Raw genomic sequence first — 21,770 nt, forward strand, 5'->3', positions numbered from 1 at the left:
GAAAGACAAGTACCAAATGATCTCTCTCGTATATGGAGTATATGAATAAAGGAAAACTGAAGGGACAGAAGAGCAGCGGAATCACAGAACCCAAGAATGGACTAATAGTTACCAAAGGGAAAAGGACTGGGGAGGAGGAGTGGGAAGGGAGGGACAGGGTGGGGAAAAAAAAATCATAGGGATAAAGGAAAATAGTACTAGCTGTGCTAAAGGATGTATTAATTATCTTATCTGTGGTCATTGTTTCACAATCTTTGTGTAAGTATATATATAATTCATATGTATATCTCTATATAAGTTGTACACACTAAACTGTATATTCTATTTGCCAATAAAAAATGTTATATGAATGAATACTTAGATTTTTTGTTTTACCTTCTGATAAACATGACTTTGAGCTGTTTCATGGCTGGTCTACTTGAATTTGAATCATGAGAATAATCAGCAAGAGAAGTAAGATAAAGTTGCATGTTCTAAAATAGATTTGATATGTAAGTTTTCAGGTCAGTAAATAGCTTTCATTAAATTCAAAGGATACCTTTGCTGTCTTTGAGTTATTTGAAGTGTTATATTTTTTCTATTTTGTTGCATACATAGTAGTTGCATCAATTGTATTAGGCAGAATAATGCCAGCCCACCTCCCCCAAAGATGTGCACTTCTGCATCCCTCAGAACCTGTTAATATGTTATATTACATGGCAAAAGAGATTTTGCAGTTGTAATTAAATTAAGGGTTTTAAGAAGAGAAGATTATCCTGGACTCTCTGTTGGGCCCAGTTGTATTCATAAGAGTTCTTAAAAGTGTGAAAGAGGGAGTGGAAAAGAAAGAGTGATTTGATGTGAGAAACAGTCAACTTACTACTGAGGTAACATTTGTTGCTATGTGCAAATACTGTTTAAGTATCTGTAAACTAAATTCAAAAGGAATGAATTATATTGCTCTTTCTACCAGCAATGTAACAAATAGTGTCTCCCAGTTATTGTTTAGATAATAATATGAGCTGACATTTATTGCTCTCTGCCAGATACTAAGTGCTGTAAGCAATTTATTATTTCATCCATCCCCAAATATGCACTACCATCCTACTTTCAAAAACCAGAAACGGTCAGGGTGTCATTTCTTAGTAGAAATACTATAGAGTAACTAGGGACACGTCATGACTTTCGTGGTTCCTAGGTGCTTTTGCCTTTGTGCCCCTTCCTCCATAAAAAATTGAATTTTTGACTATGTTGAGATGAAGATGAATATAATTCAGGCTGGATTTATTATTATATATTCATTATTATATTTATTTTTTCTTCTGGTTTTTAAAATAAATTTAAATGAAGACATGTTCATTGGCCATAGACACTGTGCCTACTGCACTTAGTGGAGAAGTTGGCCTTGGATATGAGTATAGGGTGTGCTATAAGGTCAGATGTGGGCTCTAACTTTGTGGTGTAGGGGCTGAGGGAGGTGGAAAGGACAGGGTTTCCTTAAAGAGTGACATATAAGGGGATCCTAAGTCCAGTCAAGGGATGATGACAGTGTTGACCCAGCAGTGTTTATGAAGGGCTAAAGTGGGAAAGAGTTTGGCTGGAGCACATTGACATAGGAGATTGAAGTGTAAACATAAAGATTATGACAGACCTAATGTTGTACACCTAGTAGATTTAATAAAATTATCTCTGTCCCTACAATGGACTCAATTTTCAGATGACTGGTATACTTATGAAGACATTAAACTTCAATTTACCATTGAATTCTTGATTATTTGAAGTTTGATTATTCTTTATTGTGATTGAATTGGATTCCAGAAGGCTTTAGATAGCAGATGTGGTTTCTGAGAATAAACATGTGCATGTCATGAAATTTAAGATGGAAAAATTTAAAAATAGTGGATGACTACATATTGTATAATAAAGCCTATATTGCCTAATAACTATAAAATTTCAATTTGAAACTGCAAGGAAAATGTTCTTGATTTATTACTTTCAAAGTGTCCCTGAGACCATTTAAAATTTATCTTTGTATTTGTGATTTTCTCCTACGTCCTTGTCCCCTGCAGCCAGTGACTTTACAAAGTTTTCCTTGGTTGTTTCTCACATGTTGACGTCTCTCTTATTTAGTTCTTTATTACTTCAAATCTTCAAGGATTACAGAAGCTTCTTATTTGCAAGATCTTCTTAACCTCTAGTCTACTTGAGTGGTCTTCATTTATGAGCCTGCCAGATCCCCCACACTCACAGCTTTCCCAAGCAGGCATACTCCCAGTGGGTGTGTTCAAGTTCACACCGTTCGCTGGAGGCGTCCTCCATCCATTTCCCTGCTATTTCATAAAGCATTTGGTATGGGTGACATCTTTGAGAAATAACCTTGAATATGCTCAGAGTAATACACAAAAGTAAATCATTCTCAGACTTTGGTTTTGTATTTTGTATAATAAATTACTTGCAACACACCCCACAATTGACCTCCACCCAATATAGTTTCACTGGAGAAAACATACACACATGTGCATGCACACAACTGCTGTTCTAATCTGTTCTGCCAGATGAATCTTCATTAAACACATTTGAGCTCATGACCCCTCAGCTCAGGAACTTCCAGTGGCTTTTTCACTGCTGAACCAATAAAGTTAAAACTCTTGTAGGAGCACCTCCATTCCCCCCATTACATACACCCTGTTTTCTTGCGAAAACTCCACCTTTATTATTACCCTTGCTAGCAGACATTTTTCCTTTTCTAGATGTAATTACATGACATTTGCCATTTACTGCCTTTTTGTCTAGCTATCTGCATATATGTTTTTTCATAATAAGATTTAATCCTGTGTTTGATAGACCCTTGTTTTCTCTTTGCATCTGACACCATGTTTTACCTTTAAACAGGAAATAAACATACTGGATATTTGGGTAGGTAGGCAGGTGAATGACTGGATGGGTGGAAGAATAGATAAATAAATAGCATAGATTTAGCCTCTTACTTCTTTATCCCACTTATGATCCCACTCAGATGATGGTATGGTCATCAGAGGCCATACCCCCTTTGTATATCTACACTAGACACTGAAATCTGCTCTACCAATCATGATGAAAACAAACATCAATACTGATTTTTTCTTATTTCTGTCTCTTCAAGACACAAGAACAGTTAATGAAGTATTAAATGATAACTCAGAATTTCCCCATTAAACTATTCTGATGATGTCCTAATGCTAAGCTGTTTTCTCTGTATCTTTTGAAACTAGGATACTTGGCAATAAGAGAATCCTCCCCCTCTTTATATTTCCAGAGTAAAGCCCTTCAAGTTCTCCTTAATAGTATTTGGAAAGACTTTGATACACACATTCTCCTTCCTAGATTCCACAAATAATTCATCACATCAACCACAGGAGATCACAGATTTGCTTTATTTCCTATTGAGACTATTACCCTTGTACTCTAGTATTTAAATTCACTTCTTGATCATGTCTCACATTCCTTAGCACAGTCCCCTACAGGTAATGTCAGATCTTTATTGCCTTGAGATGGCCTTTAGGGGAATGGAGGCATGAGGGCATGCTGATATTCAAGTCTTTATATGTATTATTTCACTTAATCCGTAAAACAGCCATGTGGGATTATTAATCCCATTTTACAGTCAGGCAGCTGAGCCTGTGGGGCAAGTGGTAGTGGTTATTTCTCACCAGATGAGACAGAAAATTATAGGTGGGAGAGGGCTTTGTGAAACTCAGGCTTCTATTCCTCATACCATATCACATATCAGAATGAAGAAGTGCTGCTCAGTCAGCTGCAGTAGGGCTTGCAAACCGAAACAGCCTGTCCGCCTCACTTTGTTGGGGTCTATTCCCTGCAGTTGTAAAGACAACAACTTTTTGTTAAGAGTGTTAGAAAGAAGTTGCTCTGTTGAAATCTTTAAAGTCTTTTTGGCTATCATAATGACTAAGCCATTAGAAATACTTATGTAGAAGAAAATGGTCAGTTTTACTGTTTAGATATTAACTCCTTACTGTGGTAACTGTGATATTTCCCAGATTTTCTTTCACATTAGCATAAGACTACCTATAATTTATTGTGTAGCTAAACAGGATCAAGCCTCTGGCCTAATTAATGAAGCTAATTCTAATATTTTGGTATAGAAACCTTTCTCTCCCGTAAACAGTAAACTAAGATCACACTTTTTCTCATGTGTGCCTCCACCATGGAAGTGATATGTACTTCCTAATCACCCACCCAAGACCACACCTGTCTGATGTGCTTTTAAAATTGAGATTAAAGGATACTATAGTTTTCAGGATCACCAGTTAATTTGCATATCCATCTACTTAAATCCCATAGAACAACTATTTCCAGGGAAGTATTCTGTTCTGACAAATTTACACTCCTATGGTCATGAGAAATTTGGCTCTCTTCAAAGCTTTGAAAGTTCACTGGGCCCAGGACAGGTATTCCTCCAACTAATGATTCACAATTTCTTCCTTCTTTTCCCCCTTCACACAGTCCTATTTTCCATTAGAACCTAATCTGAGTCTGGCAATGTTATAACAGTTGTCCTCAGGTTAACATTCCTATCTTTTTCTATTCTGACTCGATATACCTTAACAAAGAAGAACTTTCATGCGGCAAAAAGAAATGTAAATTGCAGCTGGAAGGATTTAGCTAAGATGTAAGAACACTTTGAAAGTGTGGGGTTACTAGAAACTAAAATGTGGTAGCTGGGAAGAGTCCTTTCTTCAAAGAGCTTCAGGAGGGGAGATATCTGCGTAGTATGATTTAGTTGCAAGGAAATGCTAATGATTACGAACAAATATAGAAGTTAATTTCCTTATTCTTTCTATAGCTGTATTTGTGAGCTCACATTTAAGTAAGGGACTGATCTTGCTTCCCAGGCACTTTGTGACTATGGTTACTTAATGTGAATACTCCACAGAGGTAATGTGATTTCTTGTTCCCCCCTCTGTATCAGTGAGGCCTCTGACGGGTTCTCTTTAATAGTGTATCTTTGTTCATGGTGAGGTTAAAATGCTTTTTAGGACAGTACAGGGAAGAGAAAATGGCTGCTGTGTGTAGTACATCTTCAGAGACACAGTAAACACACCAATTCTCATAATGTTTCACTAAATACATTTATGATAATGGTGTTCAATAAGGGAGGAGAGGAGAGGCAAATGTAATTTCAGTGAAATGCCCTGTTTCCAAGCAAACATTCTTCATATAAAAGTTGTTCTGAAAAAATAAACTGTTAAAAGAGGAAAAATAAAACTGCTTAATATGTGCTTACATTCTAGTTGCAAATCAATGTAAAAACTCTGGCCTACTGTGTTTATACTGTTCTGCAATATTAATATCTGCATATATGTTCATACTAATTTTTACTTTAAATTTTATTAAAAATCATCACCTTTTTTGCCCTTCTCTTAATGCAGGCAGAGAAGTAACCTAATCAACTATTAGAGAATAAAGAACTTTCCTTTTAAATACATTAAGAATAAGAGTTAACAAGAATTTAGACCATCTTCCTGCCCTTTGGTTTTGAATTCCATACTCATGCTTTTTACACAATTCTCGTGGAAATGTATACCTGTACCCTTTTTCCTCTTGCCTTTAGAATCTGTAAGAACAAACATTTAAAATTACTTTCTGGCAGAGGGTTGCTTTAGGATTTGCTCTTTCTGCTGTTATGCAGCTGCCTCTGACATCTGGAATGAGCTGGGATGGATATCTGTACTTCCTCCTGAGGCTTCTGCACACAAAGCTTTTTTAATTGATTGATTTTTTTAAAAACTACTATAAATTGCTCTTTTTTAAATCTTGAACTAATGCACCCTAGTATTTAAATTCTTTCTAATTCCCCACCCGAGGTCAAATTATAACCTTATTTTGTGTAAGCCTTGGTGTAAGGTGGGTGTTAGACAAGCCATAAATGTCATTTGGACTCGGATGTATCTCCATGTAAACCAATCTGAACTCCTTTACAATGGAATTGTATTTGTCTTTCAATCTTCTCCATGCCTCCATAACCACGTCCAGGTGAGTAAGCATCTTATTACTTTTCCGCAGCTCTGGTTCCATCTAAATTTCTAGTTTATTTTTTCATTTGCAATTTTTTGCAGTTTTTCTTTAGCTCATTTTTCCTCCAGGAGAACCTTAAAATACCTCCTTCCTTTTAAATTTATCATTCTGAAATATTTTATTCACCTTTAAACATCTTAATCTTGAAGTCCATTTTGTAAGAAATTAGTATTTAGTCATTAATTTTACTCACCTTTCTTTTATTAACCCCTTCTTGATTTATCTATTTATTCTTATTATTCTGGGCAGAAGGATTAAATCAAGTGCATCACTGTGTACTATGCATTTGGCTGTATGGCTTACATTTTTCTCCTTCAGTTCAACTTGTGCTAATGACAGTACTTGTCTTCCTCAGGCAGCCATAGGAAAACCAACAGTGAGTCATTTTTAATGACTATCTATTACTGGCTTTGGAATGTGTGTTTTTCCATTGGGTTCCATATGTGAAAGAGACATACTCTGTACTTTTAGAGAATTTAAAGTTCTAATTCAGATAAGGATTTACACAAAAAATTATATGTAAGGCTATGGGAAGGAGCGTGTACTGTACAAGTATGCTTTACAAAAGGAAAAGTTGTCAATAACTGATGGCTCTGGTTGGTTCTACAGTTGTTTTTTTCATGTAGGTTTGGTGTTTCCAAAGCAGCAGCCACGGAAAGGCTCATTCCCTCCTGTCATCCATGACTATGAAATGTACAAATGCCCTGTAGGAACATAAGTTCTGGATTCTGGTAACACTTACAAAGAGAAGTTTTTCTTTGTGATTTTGGTTGCAAGAAGTTTCCCTACTAGTCAGATGTTACTAGCATCTGTTGTTTTGGGTAAATCAGGCACTTCACAGCTGTCATGGTAATAGGAGAGACAAGGTGTCTCTTGGTTTCTAAGCTTCACGGAAGGAAAGAAGCACCTGTGCTTTGGAGGATTCAGAGATTGGGAAAGAAAAGGGGAGAAGGGGAGACATGTGCCGGGTACCTACGAAAGGTATATTATAGGAGTTATTTTTATGCATAGTGCCTTATACTACATCTTCCCTTTTCTTATTCCAGTTGAAGGAACAGAATAAGCGAATGGTTAGAGTATTTATTGGGGAAAAGCAATATGTATATATATTTTTTGGTTCTCATCTGCCTCATTTGTAATTTTTAAGAATCTGTAAATGTACCTGAAAATTCCAATGTCTAATTATTCCTTGTATGTTAACTAATTGCAATTAATACTGTTTAAGATTTCCATTGTTTTTTTTTTTTTTTTCTAATGGCTGCCTGTGTTCTCCAAAAGGAGATTTTTTTCTTAGACTTTAATTTTGATTGTGGCTTACAATATCTTCTGAGCAACACGAACTTCCTCTTGTGCTAAATTCTCACATATTATAATTTCTGGAACTATAGAAGTTTTCCTGTTTGTATATTCAGTTTTCATCAATTGTAGGTCATTCCTGTTGGGAATAATTTGAAAAAAGGGGGAACTTGTGTCCTGGGAAAAAAATAAAGAACATGTAAATTTCCTGCAGTATAAGGCCTTGGGAAAACAAGAGTGAAATAAAACATATTTCGAATCCCAGTGGTTGGTGGAGAAAAACAGACAAACAAATAAACAAAACACTTTTGGTGTGTAAGAGGGGCAGGTGGAGGTAGAACTCAGTGACAACAGGCACCTTGGTTTTTCTTGTTCTTCACAACATGGTTATTGAGTAAATTAATGAGTGAACGAAGGTAGTAGTGAATAATCAGAAAGTACTAATTGCATCAGGAACCATCCTGAAAAAAAAAATTAAGCCCCTTATTGTATTTTTTTGTAATAGCAAAGTAAAACTTAGAAGCATCTCATTGACGTTCCAGGCGAAAGAGTGTCTGATGGTATATGAAAATTAGTAGTAAGTCCTCATTGTTATCAACACCAAAAGTGTAAAATTATCATTTGATATATTTTTAAAATTATGTATCTTTACTGTTAATGTGAATGTAAAATAATTTAAAAGATTTCTATAGATTAATTCCAAACCTTTAACTTTTCTTTTTCCATCCTCCTGAATTACACAAATAGAAATTGGTCTTCTCTGGTTTTGTTTGTTTCTTTTGGGAATCTGTCATCAGTGGTTAGAGTTGATGATAATGCAATTAATTTAATTTAATTATTCCAAATTGGATGATTTTATAATATATGTATGCTGCTGGATTATTAACTATTATTTGTTAAATAATAATGAACTGCTTGAAGGTCAAGATAATCTTATTCAGTGTCATGTCTTTTATCATGTAACACACAGCAAATGTTGGATGGATAAATGAATGGGTAGACTACAGGCCCAGTAGTACCAAATGAACAGAAGTATTAGTAAGTATTAACCCTCTTGAATCATAAGCACATGGTTCCTGGGACTTAGACATTATAAGAAGATATAACCAAATATTTGATATTAACAACACACCACAGAGCCAGTTTCAGTACCCATTCTGTATTAGCTTGCTTGGCTTGTTATGATATGCAGTTATTTAGTGAAGATAACTGTTTCAGTTTTAATTGTTCTGTTTTTACAAGCTAAGTTCAACTCCTCTGGGTTCTGTGTTATGACGGGTGATTGTGTTCCATTTTGTGTAAGTTACTGTTTGGTAAAACTTCCCAGAACACTGGAAGATTTCACCAGTTAGCTCTTCATCTGTTTTCAAGTGACCTGGCAATCTTGCCCTTCTCTGTGAAGTTGGCTTTGTATGGTCTCCCTTTGCCTCAGCCAATTAAGACCTTAAAATTAGGCTTTGAGGAACCGTGCTCATGCTTCCAGGAACATAATAGCACCACTTTTCATTGAAGGAGATGAGAAGTGTTTAAGTTTGGCCAATGAACAAAGCAAGGATAAAAACAAGTGCTAAAATCACAATTAGCCCTGAATATTTTAATGCAAAAAGGGTATCAGTTTTTAGACACTATTCTACCATTATGCTAGACTTCTCTCCATAATTTATGGTTCAAAGTTTCTTGCTTCTTATAGAGATAATTAAGTTATGTAGTAAGGCATTTTGAAAAGGGTAGTAGACTCTTGTTTTTGAGGCACATACTTTTCTACCCTAGATTTAAAATTTAAGCATGATTAAAACATTCCTGTTGCCTCAAGCCCAAATAAGATTCTAGAATGTAAGTCTTCAAAGGATGTTTCTTTGCTGTGGGTAGGAGATATGAGCAGATTTGACATTAAGGTGTGACATTTTTATGGATTTCCTATACACTTAAAAGTTACTATTATCAGCCGCACCCGTGCACCCGCAGCGCGTCCCGCAGGACGTCGGCGGGACCCTGGCGCTGGCGCCACTCGCGCCTCAACGGGCTGGCGTGCGCGGGACTCGCTGTCGCTGAGCAGCGGCTCCGGGGGCGGCTCGGGCTCCGCCTCAGACGATGACGCGGACGATGCGGACTGGGCGCTGGCGGCTAAGAGCATGCATTTCCTCGGCCTGCGCGCGGCGCATGACGCGCTGCGCTCGGACTCGCCGTTGCTGTGCCTGGCGGCCGACAGCAGAACTTACTACTCCCTGGACAGACACAGCCGTGGGCCGCTCCCACCGGCCAAGCAGGACTCGGCGCCCCTCTAGGGCCCCCGCCGCCCGCTGCCTCCTCCATCTCGCCCGCCCCACTGTCCTTAAAGAGAACGGAGACCACCAACTGGAGAGAGAGAAAGGAGGAAAAAAAGAAATAAAAGTATTTTTATTTTTTATAAAAGGAAAAAGATTAATGTTATCTGAGAAGCTGGATTCCTCTATGTCTGTCAGTTGAAGTGGAGATGGGAAACAGTTGTGATAAAGAGGTGCCGGCAGAATGGTCCCCCGGCAGACAGAGTATCGCAGGGACCAGTACATCAGAGAAACCCGACTCCATGGATACTGCAAATACCTCACCCTTCCAAGTATCAGGGTTTTTCAGCAAGCGCCTGAAAGTCTCCATCAAGAGGACCAAAAGCCAATCAAAGCTTGACAGAAACACGAGCTTTCGGCTTCCATCCCTTCGAAATACAGATGACAGGTCTTGTGGGCTGCCTAAACTAAAGGAGTCACGTTCCCGTGAGCCCTTGCTGAGCCCGTGCAGTGCGGTGGAATGTCTGGATCTTGGTAGAGGGGAGCCCGTGTCTGTGAAACCGCTCCATGGTAGCATCCTTGGACAGGACTTCTGCTTTGAGGTTACCTACTTAAGTGGAAGTAAGTGCTTCAGCTGTAACTCTACTTCAGAGAGAGATAAGTGGATGGAAAACCTTCGAAGGACAGTTCAACCAAATAAGGACAATTGCAGACGAGCTGAAAATGTTCTCCGTTTATGGATCATTGAAGCCAAGAACCTTGCCCCTAAAAAGAAATATTTCTGTGAACTGTGCCTTGATGATACCCTCTTTGCTCGTACAACCAGCAAGACCAATGCAGATAATATTTTCTGGGGTGAACATTTTGAATTCTACAGCCTTCCGCCTCTTCATAGCATCACAGTTCACATTTATAAAGATGTGGAAAAAAAGAAAAAAAAAGACAAGAATAATTACGTAGGGCTAGTCAACATCCCCACTGCCAGTGTGACTAGCCGCCAATTTGTAGAAAAGTGGTATCCTGTGAGTACATCTACACCCAACAAAGGAAAGACAGGAGGGCCTTCTATTCGGATTAAATCACGCTTCCAGACTATTACCATTCTACCTATGGAACAATACAAAGAATTTGCGGAATTTGTCACCGGCAACTACACCATGCTGTGTTCTGTCCTTGAACCAGTAATTAGTGTGAGAAATAAAGAGGAGTTGGCTTGTGCCTTAGTGCACATTCTTCAAAGTACTGGCAGAGCCAAGAATTTTCTGACTGACTTGGTGATGTCTGAGGTGGATCGTTGTGGAGAGCATGACGTCTTGATCTTCAGAGAGAACACCATCGCTACCAAGTCCATTGAGGAGTACCTCAAGTTGGTAGGACAGCAGTACCTCCATGATGCACTGGGGGAGTTCATCAAAGCTATCTATGAGTCAGATGAAAACTGTGAAGTGGATCCCAGCAAATGTTCATCTAGCGAGCTGATAGACCATCAGAGCAACCTGAAAATGTGCTGTGAGCTGGCTTTCTGCAAGATCACCAACTCCTACTGTGTTTTACCTCAGGAACTGAAAGAAGTATTTGCATCGTGGAAGCAGCAGTGCTTGAACCGCGGCAAGCAAGACATCAGCGAGCGACTCATCAGTGCCTCACTGTTTCTCCGTTTTCTGTGCCCAGCCATTATGTCTCCTAGTCTTTTCAACCTTATGCAGGAGTATCCTGATGACCGCACGTCTCGGACTCTGACTCTAATTGCCAAGGTCATTCAGAACCTGGCGAACTTTGCCAAATTTGGTAACAAAGAAGTATTCATGGCATTCATGAATGATTTTTTAGAACATGAATGGTGTGGAATGAAGCGGTTTCTTTTGGAGATCTCTAATCCAGACACCATCTCAAATACCCCAGGCTTTGATGGTTACATTGACCTGGGCCGAGAGCTTTCAGTTTTGCATTCCTTACTATGGGAAGTAGTGTCCCAACTTGATAAGGGTGAAAATTCCTTCCTACAGGCAACCGTGGCAAAATTGGGACCTCTCCCTCGTATTCTTGCCGATATTACCAAATCTCTGACTAACCCTACACCAATACAACAGCAACTGAGACGCGTCACTGAGCATAGCTCCAGCCCAAATGTCAGTGGACGTCTCTCCTCTGGGCTGCAGAAAATATTTGAAGACCCCATTGACAGTGACTTGCATAAACTGAAATCTCCAAGCCAGGAAAACACGGATGGCTATTTCCGAGGGAAAACATTATTGCTGGTTCAGCAAGCCTCTTCCCAGAGCATGGCTTATTCTGAAAAGGATGAAAAAGAAAGTAGCCTTCCCAATGGCCAGGGCATCTCCCTCATGGACCTTCAGGACACTCGCGCTGCTCAGGGGGAGCACGCGCCTGCTGTGCTCGATGTGCCTATGCGCTTGACCGGAAGCCAGCTCTCCATGACCCAGGGGGCCGGCATCAAACAACTGCGGGAAACCCAGAGCACTCCCCAGAGCACAGCCCAGGTGAGGAGGACCCTGCACTCAGCCTTGAACCAGCCAGGCAGCCTCCAACCCTTGTCATTCCAGAACCCTGTCTATCACCTCAATAACCCAATGCCAGCAATGCCAAAGGCCTCTGTGGATTCCAGTTTGGAGAACCCAAGCACTGCCAGTTCCAGAAGCCAAAGTAACAGTGAGGACTTCAAACTCAGTGGACCCAGCAATAGCAGCATGGAGGATTTCACCAAACGTAGCACTCAAAGTGAGGGCTTCTCCAGGCAGCACACTGTGCCAGACAGACACATACCTCTTGCTCTGCCACAGCAAAACAGTACTGGGCAGGCCCAAATCCGAAAAATGGAACAGGCTGGGTTAGGTGCCCGAGCCAAAGCACCGCCATCCCTGCCCCACAGTGCATCCTTGCGAAGCACAGGGAGCATGTCCGTGGCATCTGCAGCCCTGGTGGCTGAACCCGTGCAGAATGGGAGCCGGTCCCGGCAGCAGTCTTCTTCCTCCAGAGAGAGCTCTGTTCCCAAAGTGAGAGCAATCCAGAGACAACAGACTCAGCAGGTCAGGGTTCAGTCTCCTGTGGACTCTGCCACAATGTCCCCAGTAGAGAGGACAGCAGCCTGGGTTCTGAACAATGGGCGATATGAAGAGGACCTGGAAGAATCTGAGCAAAATCAAGATGAAGCCAAGCATGCTGAGAAGTATGAGCAGGAAATTACCAAACTGAAGGAGCACCTGCGGGTGTCCAGCCGGCGGCTGGAGGAGTATGAGCGCCGGCTGCTGGTACAGGAGCAGCAGATGCAGAAGCTGCTGCTGGAGCACAAGGCCCGGCTGGAGGACAGCGAGGAGCGGCTCCGCAGGCAGCAGGAGGAGAAGGACAGCCAGATGAAGAGCATCATCAGCAGGCTAATGGCTGTGGAAGAGGAATTGAAGAAGGATCACGCTGAGATGCAAGCAGTTATTGATGCAAAGCAAAAAATAATTGATGCACAGGAAAAACGGATCGTGTCCCTGGATTCAGCCAACACCAGACTCATGAGCGCACTGACACAGTGAAAGCACTGCAGTCGTTAGAGGGGGAATGTGGGAGCTGTGTGTGAGTGAGAACCAAGCCCGGGGTCCAGGAGACAGAAACCATGTGTCTGTCTAGCTGATAGAGGCACATGGAGTGCAATAGGACTTTGTCAGAATGAATATTGCAGGGATTCATCTGCCAGTTTAAAACCCTGCTCTGACCCCCTTGTCATTTAGGAAAACATGCAAATACCAAGATCCAAACAAAACATATTATCCCATTGGTCAAGACTGGCTCTGGATGGACATCTAATCTGATTTGGGGATACACTGTTTCAGAGGACACAGATAAGAGCTGTTGCATCAAAACTGGACTTTAGGAGTGTTTCCTTTGAACTCCTGTTGATGTTTATTTCCTTCTGCCTATAGAAGATGGGAATTTTCCATTTTAGATAGGGGCCTTTTTTTAAACCCCTGTTGTAATAAAGGGTGTTCTCCTCTTTAGAGTTTACAAAACTCAAAAAAAAAGAAAAAAGAAAAAAAATAGTTATTGTTATCAAATAATGAATGCCTTAATTCCTGTTTATGGCAGTTTGACTCCTTTCTCTTTTAAAGATCCTGGCATTTTGTATTGAGTAGTGATTATCATTTGCTTACTATACCATCCTAGATTGGCAATATCCTTTACAATGGTTAAGAAGAATAGAGTTACCTCTCTGCTGGTAAATGACGGAAGGGTTTTTTTTCTTTTTCTGTCTCTACTTGCTTATTTGTCATTTGGGAATTGGATAAGACTGGTGAGATTGGTATTCATATTTCAGTAACAAAAGTATTTGCAAATGGGAAAAAATTTTTAATAAAGTTACTTATATATATGAAAATTCTGTTCTATAGCTATTAAATGCTTCAAGTGACTTATTTTCTTCCTTAGATTGAGAATGGCAAAACATTTTATTGACACACACACCAGTCAAAAGTATATATGATATATTTGTGCATCCTTCCATAAAACTATGAACCATGTGAGAGCATAGACTTGTCTTAAATATATTGGTGGTTCATGATCTGTCACAATGTGTAACCCATAAACATTTAATTTAATACATATTTGTTTATCAGATAAAATGTAATACTAATTTTAACATTTACCTAATTATTTAAACAGCATAATTATATTGCTCAAATAATTATTAAGCAATATTGTGAAATGTTTAAGCAGAGATATTATGTTGTGAATTTTATTACCCACTTATTAATTCAGCTATTTTTAAAATTTACATCTTGATTTATATAACAGATTTACACAGAGTTGATTTACTTAAAAAATGCAGATCATAGAGCAGTGTAACATGTAGAGCAATGAAACACAAATGTGAGGTGCATATATAATGTAAAATTATCTTGTAGCCACATCAAGAAAGGTAAAAAGAAAATAGCTAGTTAATCTTAATAATATATTTTATATAATCCATATATCATAAATATCACTTCAACATGTGATAAATGTGGAAAATTACTGAGATAGTTTACATTCTTTTTCATATTGAGCCTTTGAAATCTGGCATGTATTTTACCACATAGCCCATCTCAGTTCCAGCCAGCCACATTTCATATACTCAAGAGCCACATCTGTGGCTCAGGGCTTATATATTGGATAACAGAGCCTGAGAAGACCTTCTGTATTGGCTGTTGTTCCATCTCATCATGCCTTTGATGAGAGATTCATCTATAGTAGGATTGCCAGGATTGTTAAGAACTCTTTAGAAAGAGGTCCAAGATGATGAATGCAAACAGCAGCTCATATACTCCAAAACTCTATTTATAAAAAGCATATTTGCTTTATATGTAAAAAAAATAAGGCATCTTACAGTAAAAACTCTATCCACAATACCAGAATGTAAGAAGGGAAATTAAAAATGTATAGAAATGATTTACTTAGATTACAGTCTTTGACTTTTCCAATTTTCTGTGCATCTGTTTAAAAACAGATGGTAGAGAATAACACAGTTATTGGTACAGCTGAGTAGTAAAATTTAAGCAATTCAGAAGGAAGGACCTTTCAAGGAGATTTATTTACCTTTACCTAGATTTTCCTGTGTTGTATAGTTTGCAGTAAGGAATTTGGATGGTCATTAAATACAGAGTTCATTCTTTGGAGTACACAGGTCGTGATGTCTTTGGTTGAGGTGTAGAGCTTTGTAAATACTTTGCACAGGTCAGGGTTATTTTCCATTCAGACTACGGAGTCTAAGTTGCTCAGGCACTGTTTGTAGACTGCTTAGACCAAGTTTCCTGGCCCAAGCTTTTTATTTTTCAAAATTTAGCACCTGCTAATGAATTTGGAAGGGTTTTTATCAGCTACATGGGAACTAGTGAAATGGAACCTAATGTTTTCTGAATACCTACCATGTGCCAAACTCTGTGGTGGACGTTACATTAATTTCTCGGATGATCTGTCATTTGAGTTAGGCATTTTTATTCCTCATTTATTAATGAATGAATTGAAACTCATAGAGGTTAAGAAAGAAGCCTTTGGATCCATGACAAAGCAGAAGAGATGCCTTTGTAAATAGTGGCTTGACTGGGAGTGCAGGAAACGACTCGACTTTATTGTTCCTCATTCACGTTAAACTGTAGCCCATCCCTGTTATTCACCACTCAGCTGCCTGGAGTAAGTATTTTGTAACATAAATTATTCCATCTTACTACCGTGTCTCAACCCTTCAATGACCCACACACTTAGGAAAAAGCAGCCAAGTTCTTTTATCATGATTTGCGGCATTCCTCCCAATATGGCTCCTGCCTACTCTCCAGCTTCATCCATTTTCCCTCAGCTTTAGTGTTAAATTCCAGACAGATTTTATACTTGCCCTATTTTCATTCCTTTGACATGCCGAGCCCATTTCTGCCCCAATTTTCGTACCTGTTGCTTTTCACCTCCGCTTCATTCTCCCTACTCCCCACTACCCTGCACGCATGGCTTCAGCTGCCTCCTGCTTTAGGTCTCAGCTTAAATGTTACCTCCTCAGAGAGACTTGCTCCATCACCTCATCTGAGTAGGTCCCCTCCTTGTTGCTGCCATTGCAGCCTGTTAATTTACTTTAAAGCATGTAAAGCAGTAATTTTATTTGAATACATGCTCATGTCATTTATATACTGTCTGCCCTTCGTGCTAGATTATGAACTCCAGAAGGCCAGTGACCAGGTCTGCTGCCTGTGCTGTGATGTGTGCACAGTTAATAATTGTTGGAATTACTTGCCTCTTAGTACCTGTATTACCATGATTTTATCCTAAACTCTTCTTCCCAATTTCATTTGCTCTTTGTTTCATCTGCTAATGTTGCCAAATTATAATAAATATTAATTGGGTCACCTTCCTAGCGCCATATCACCCTCTTTGATCTAAGGGACCCTATTTCCTGACCCACACGAGTGACTGTATAACCAGGCCCAGGCTAGCCTGGTAGCTTGCTCACCTCATCTCACCTCACTGCACCTCACCCCAGGGACTGCCTCAAGGGATGTGATCCAGTCTAGGCCATTCCAAGTCCTCCCTTGATTGATTATTTCAGATTCAAAATAGGAAAGTAAACCTCTTTTTATTCTTTGAACATGGTATTGAAAGGATATAAATCTTCCTGGTCAGAGATCATATTCCATGTCAAGAAGAGAAAACTGTGCTAACAGGGACATAAGCCAATACTCAGAGAAAAACTTAAGACATAGGGCAAGTGATAGGCTTGCTGGTGTTGAGCCCTTGTACCCATTTACCCTCACTTTTTAATAATATGTTGTGTTTAATTCCTTCCTTTTTGGTTTAAATTTGTTAAACCTGGCTTTCCCTCCTTTATAAGCAGTCATGACAAATTAATTTTCCCACTTGCATCCATAACTATATGCAGCAAGGACTGTCAGGGTCCATTTTGTTTTCTTGTGTTAAATTTAAAAAGTACTTCTCAGCATCACTACAAGATGATATTAAACTAATTCATTTAATTTGGAAATGGTGTTTCCACTTTTTCTGCTACTGTGTATTTCCTGCCCACAACTCTATTCTTCCTACTATACCTTCAATTTCTGAAAACCTAGGGAGGCCAAATACGTGATAATTATTTATACACACATACAGAATGATTATAATTTATAGACTATATCATTCAGTTACTTAAATGATTGTCTTTTACACCATATAAATTTTGGGTCTGTTCAAACTAGTTGTTAGATTTTTTTTTTTTTTTAACTAGAATTTCTAAATAAATATAATGAACCCTTTGTTGAAAAGAAGGAAGTGATATAAATGCCTAGTCTGATACACATGTATAATTACATGGGAAAATAATGCTCACAGTTTTAGCTTTATTAAGTTCCATGAAAGAGGGCTAGGGGCTGGAGGCTCTGCGGACGCACATGAAATGGCATTCTACAGTCGGCCAGGGCTGCAGCGGACTCAGTATTCTGATTCTGACCACGGCACGAAGCGATGTTTTGGTTGAAGCACCGTCCTTAGTTTTATTTGTTCACTTTCAAATATTCAGAGTATACTCTATTTCTAATTTTTTTTCTTAATTAAACTTTATGGCTAAAAAACCTATTTGAATTGCTTTTGTACCTTCAAAATATATAAACCTTTTTAGGGGTCGTGCCCCACAAAACATGCCACCACTCTCATTTTCTGATGCTCAGGACAGACATTAGTAAACTTACTTTCCTCTGAGTCAGCTGTCAGTTTCAACATTCCTCCTAGAACATTGTCCTAGGTAGGGACTGCCAACTGATCTGAATTGATCCAAGAAGTGAAATTTAGTTGTTAGTTTCTGTAGGAAATGAGTTCTAAATGATATATAGACTTCTGTCTGAACTGAATATAAGGGCATGTCTTTTGAATTTCAAGGGTTCTATTTCAGTAGTTTCATTTGTTCTTCAAAATAGTTTATTTCCAATTCTGCTCGTTGCTCTGTAAGGGACAAGTATCCTTCCAAGTGAGTTATGGCAGAATTCTTGCCCTTAAGCTTACACATTTTGTGAACTAACATGACATGCTGGATTTGAGCATTATTTCTTTCTCAATTAACCTTTACTTTGCTTAATGTATTTTGCTTTGCTCCTGCAACTCAATAATGGAATGTCAAATAACTCAATTAAAAAATGGGCAAAGGTCTGAATTGACAGTTCTCCAAAAAAGAGATAAAGTGGCTAATGAGCACATGAAAAGATGTTAACATCATTAGCCATCAGGGAAATGCAAATCAAAACCACAATGTGATACCATTTCACACTCATCAGGACAGCTATAATCAAAAAGGCAGATAATAACTGTTGGAGAGGATGTGGAGATATTGGAACCCTCATACACTGCTGGTGAGAATGTACTATGGTGCAGCCACTTGGAAAGTAGTCTTGTAGTTACTTAAAATTTAAACAGAGAGTTACCATAATACCCACCAATTCTAATCCTAGGTGTGTGCCCAGAAAAATGATTGCATATGTCCACACAAAAACTTGTGTACTAACATTCATAGCAGCCAGATGTTCATAATAGCCAAAAAGTCAAACAATCCACATGTCTATCAACTGGGATTGGATGAATAAAATGTGGTGTAGCCATGCAGTGCAGTATTACTTAGCAATAAGAAGAAAGGTGGTACTAATAAATTTTAAAACCTCGATGAACCTTGAAAACCTTATTCTAAGTGGAAGAAATTAATTACAAGGGACCACATGTATGGTTCTGTTGCTATCACATGTCCCCAATAGACAAATCTATAGAGACAGAAAGTAGATTGGTGTTGCCCAGGATTCGGGGGGATTGGTAGATTGGGAAGTAAGGTAAGGGCTACAGGGTTTGTTTTAGAAGTAATAAAAATGTTCTAAAATTGACTGTGATGATGGTTGCACAACTCTGTGAATACACCTAAAGCTATTGAACTGTATTCTTTAAATGGATGAATTGCATAGTGTATGAATTTTATCTCAAGCTGTTAATAACTAGGAGTCTTATTTAATTTCTCTTCTTTCCTTTACTCTACATATTCAGTTCATTAAACAATCCTTTTAGCTCTATTTTTAAGCTAAATTCCAAATCTGTCCTGTTCCATATTCTTGGTTCAAAGCCACCTCTTGGCCTGGTTGGTTTGTCTGTCTGACTCCTGCACTGATGCAGTTACTCGTTCCATCTACCAGCCAGAGTCATTATTTTTTAGATGATAACGTTGCAGGTAATATTAATACTAGTGAAATAGTCATTAACGCATTTCTCAATAATTTGTGCCAAGCACTCTACTAAGTACTAGAATGTTAATTCATTTCATCTTTACCACATCTCTGCTGTGAGTGCTGCTGTTGTCTCCATTTCGGGCAAACTCAGATACCGAGAGGTTCAGTAATTTGCCCAAGGTCATACAGCACACAAATGGCTGTTACGTGAAGTAGATCAAGGCATCCCTTGGCAGAACATTCTGTAATGACATATTCTTACTCCTTGCTCCTCTTTTTTACAAATTTCCAGTTTGTCAGACTGATTCTTGCCTTGGGTTGTTTGTAATTGTTCCTTCTTTCTGGATTGTTCTTTTCCTAGACTTTTCCCCTCTCCCATCAATCTTTATTTCAGTGTCATGGCCACAGAGAAGCCATCTCCAGTAATTACAACAGGCTCTCACATTTTCATTTATTTTCTTCATTTATTTTATCAGTGTTTGGAATTATTTTATTTTAAACATTTAATTGTGTATGTTTTGCCCCTTCCTAGTAGGCCAATGCCTGACAAATAGTAGCTCAAAGAAAAAAATTTGTTTGCTGATATATTGACTTGTGGGAGGTAGAGTTTTATGTATCTTTCAAATTGTGATTGAGGCTGATTTTCAGAGGATAAAGTGCATGTAGATGACTATTTTTATGCCCTAATGACTCATTGTAAGAATGTTTTTCAGATGTTAATACAATTATTTAAAAAAAAAATCCTATGTAACTGATACATTTTTTTAAGTGTCATTTTTGCCTTTAATTGTTTTAAGGTGGAAATTGGCCTTTTGATACTATGATATTTGAGCGATTGGACAATATTGCCCTTCTTAAAATGTCCCATATGTTTGAAGGTGTTGAAGCTTCTGCAATGTGGTTTTATTGTTCTCAGGTGTGGGGAGTGGTTAGCATGTGAAGGGTAGGGAGAGCAGTTCTTGGCTATTGGTTTCATGGGGGTTTTGAAGTGATATATAGTGATGGAGAAAATGTGACAGAGCTTGGGTAATTTTCTAGATCTGTTCTTGTCTGATACTAGTTGATTCCAACTCATTATCGAGGAACCCTGTGATATCAGTTATACCTTCTCTCCTTTAACTAGACCAGCATACATATATGTACAGAAACATACCTTAATTCTCCATTTCCATAAGGGCCTTTCAGCAGTAGCCTTCCTTCTATTACTTTTCTATTACCATTTGCATTTCAGGATGTTAGTATTTATCTTACCAATGATAGAAAGATTCTGAGTTTGTGTGTGTATTGTGTGTTGCTCCCTGAATGGGTGATGCAACCTGTGTACACTTAATATGGAAATTAAAAAATTCAAATTGTGTACACACATCCTAAAGAAACTATGGGCTGTTTAGAAAGGTGTATTGTACATAGGTGCCTGAGATTTATATTTTGATATTTTGCTGGCTTCTGCTATATTGAAAAAGAATACAATATTCAGTATATTCTTACAAGTACCTTCATTTTTTCTGAATATTAAAATTGGACTCCATGTGTATAAATAATATTCATAGAATTGAATTCTCTAACTTTTCACTACTCAGCAGAGCGAGAGAGAGAAACACTAAGTGTTGAAAAGTAAAGTAGGAAACTGTAACATTGAATGGCTAGGCTCCAGTTGCTTTTACATAGTTTCTAATAACCATGCAGCTGACTCTTGATTCTTTGTGCAAATAGGCTACTGTAGGATGATGAATATAATCTACATTAAATTAGAAAGAAATTACTATCATTATTTTAGCTTTCTCTTTGATCCCATACTTGTGACGCTGAACAGAAGTTATTGTATGTAAAATCATTTTATGCTTTTAATAAACCTACTATGCGCAAGACTGGCAAAATGCAGAGAAATCAGACCATCTCCCTCCATTAGTGGAGGTTGTAGCCCAGTAGTCTAGACATTCACTTCAATGCACCTATGTATATATTGTTGTAGATATTGATACACACACACACACCAAAGGCACCAGCTCTGCTTAGATAAGTCAGGGAACTGAGAAATATTTCAGGTGGACTCAGAAGGTTAAATAGGAGTTTGCCAGGTGAAGAAGTAGGCAAAGGGAACAGCCTACACAAAGTCGTAGAATTATGAAAAGGCAATGCTTGTCCAGGATATAGGAAGAAATGCAGGGAGGCAAGAATAGATAATGATTTCCTAAGATGAGAAGCAGGAGTGTCAGCACATGAGAAGTGGGAGGGGAAGAGTGAAATAAGGTGAACGTGAAAATGTGGTTTGGCATCACATTGTGAAGAGTGATTATGTCAACTACCAGATATTTTCTAGTGAGGAAGTGTGATGACTCCTTTTACTTATTTGTAGGATAATGCTAGGAGCAATGGGACCGTTGTTTTTTTTACCTATAATGCCTCTCACATAAAGTGCTTTTCCTGATAGCTATTTTGTTAT

The 21,770-nt window shown here is 38.6% G+C and overlaps 2 protein-coding genes across 6 annotated transcripts in view; both read left to right on the forward strand.

Annotated features, from left to right (window-relative positions):
- The window catches only part of CEP128 (centrosomal protein 128), a 416,809-nt gene that overhangs the window by 218,263 nt on the left and 176,776 nt on the right, over window positions 1–21,770 (forward strand). The gene's annotated exons all lie outside the window — the stretch shown is intronic.
- Window positions 6,318–13,625, forward strand: LOC118910781 (ras GTPase-activating protein nGAP-like). Its single transcript, XM_036882242.2, has one exon. It carries the CDS (start codon window positions 9,824–9,826, stop codon window positions 13,154–13,156), a length of 3,333 nt encoding a protein of 1,110 aa, XP_036738137.2. The 5' UTR covers window positions 6,318–9,823; the 3' UTR covers window positions 13,157–13,625.

Source organism: Manis pentadactyla, chromosome 11 (assembly GCF_030020395.1).
Source record: "Manis pentadactyla isolate mManPen7 chromosome 11, mManPen7.hap1, whole genome shotgun sequence".
In the NCBI taxonomy this organism is placed as follows: Eukaryota; Metazoa; Chordata; class Mammalia; order Pholidota; family Manidae; genus Manis; species Manis pentadactyla.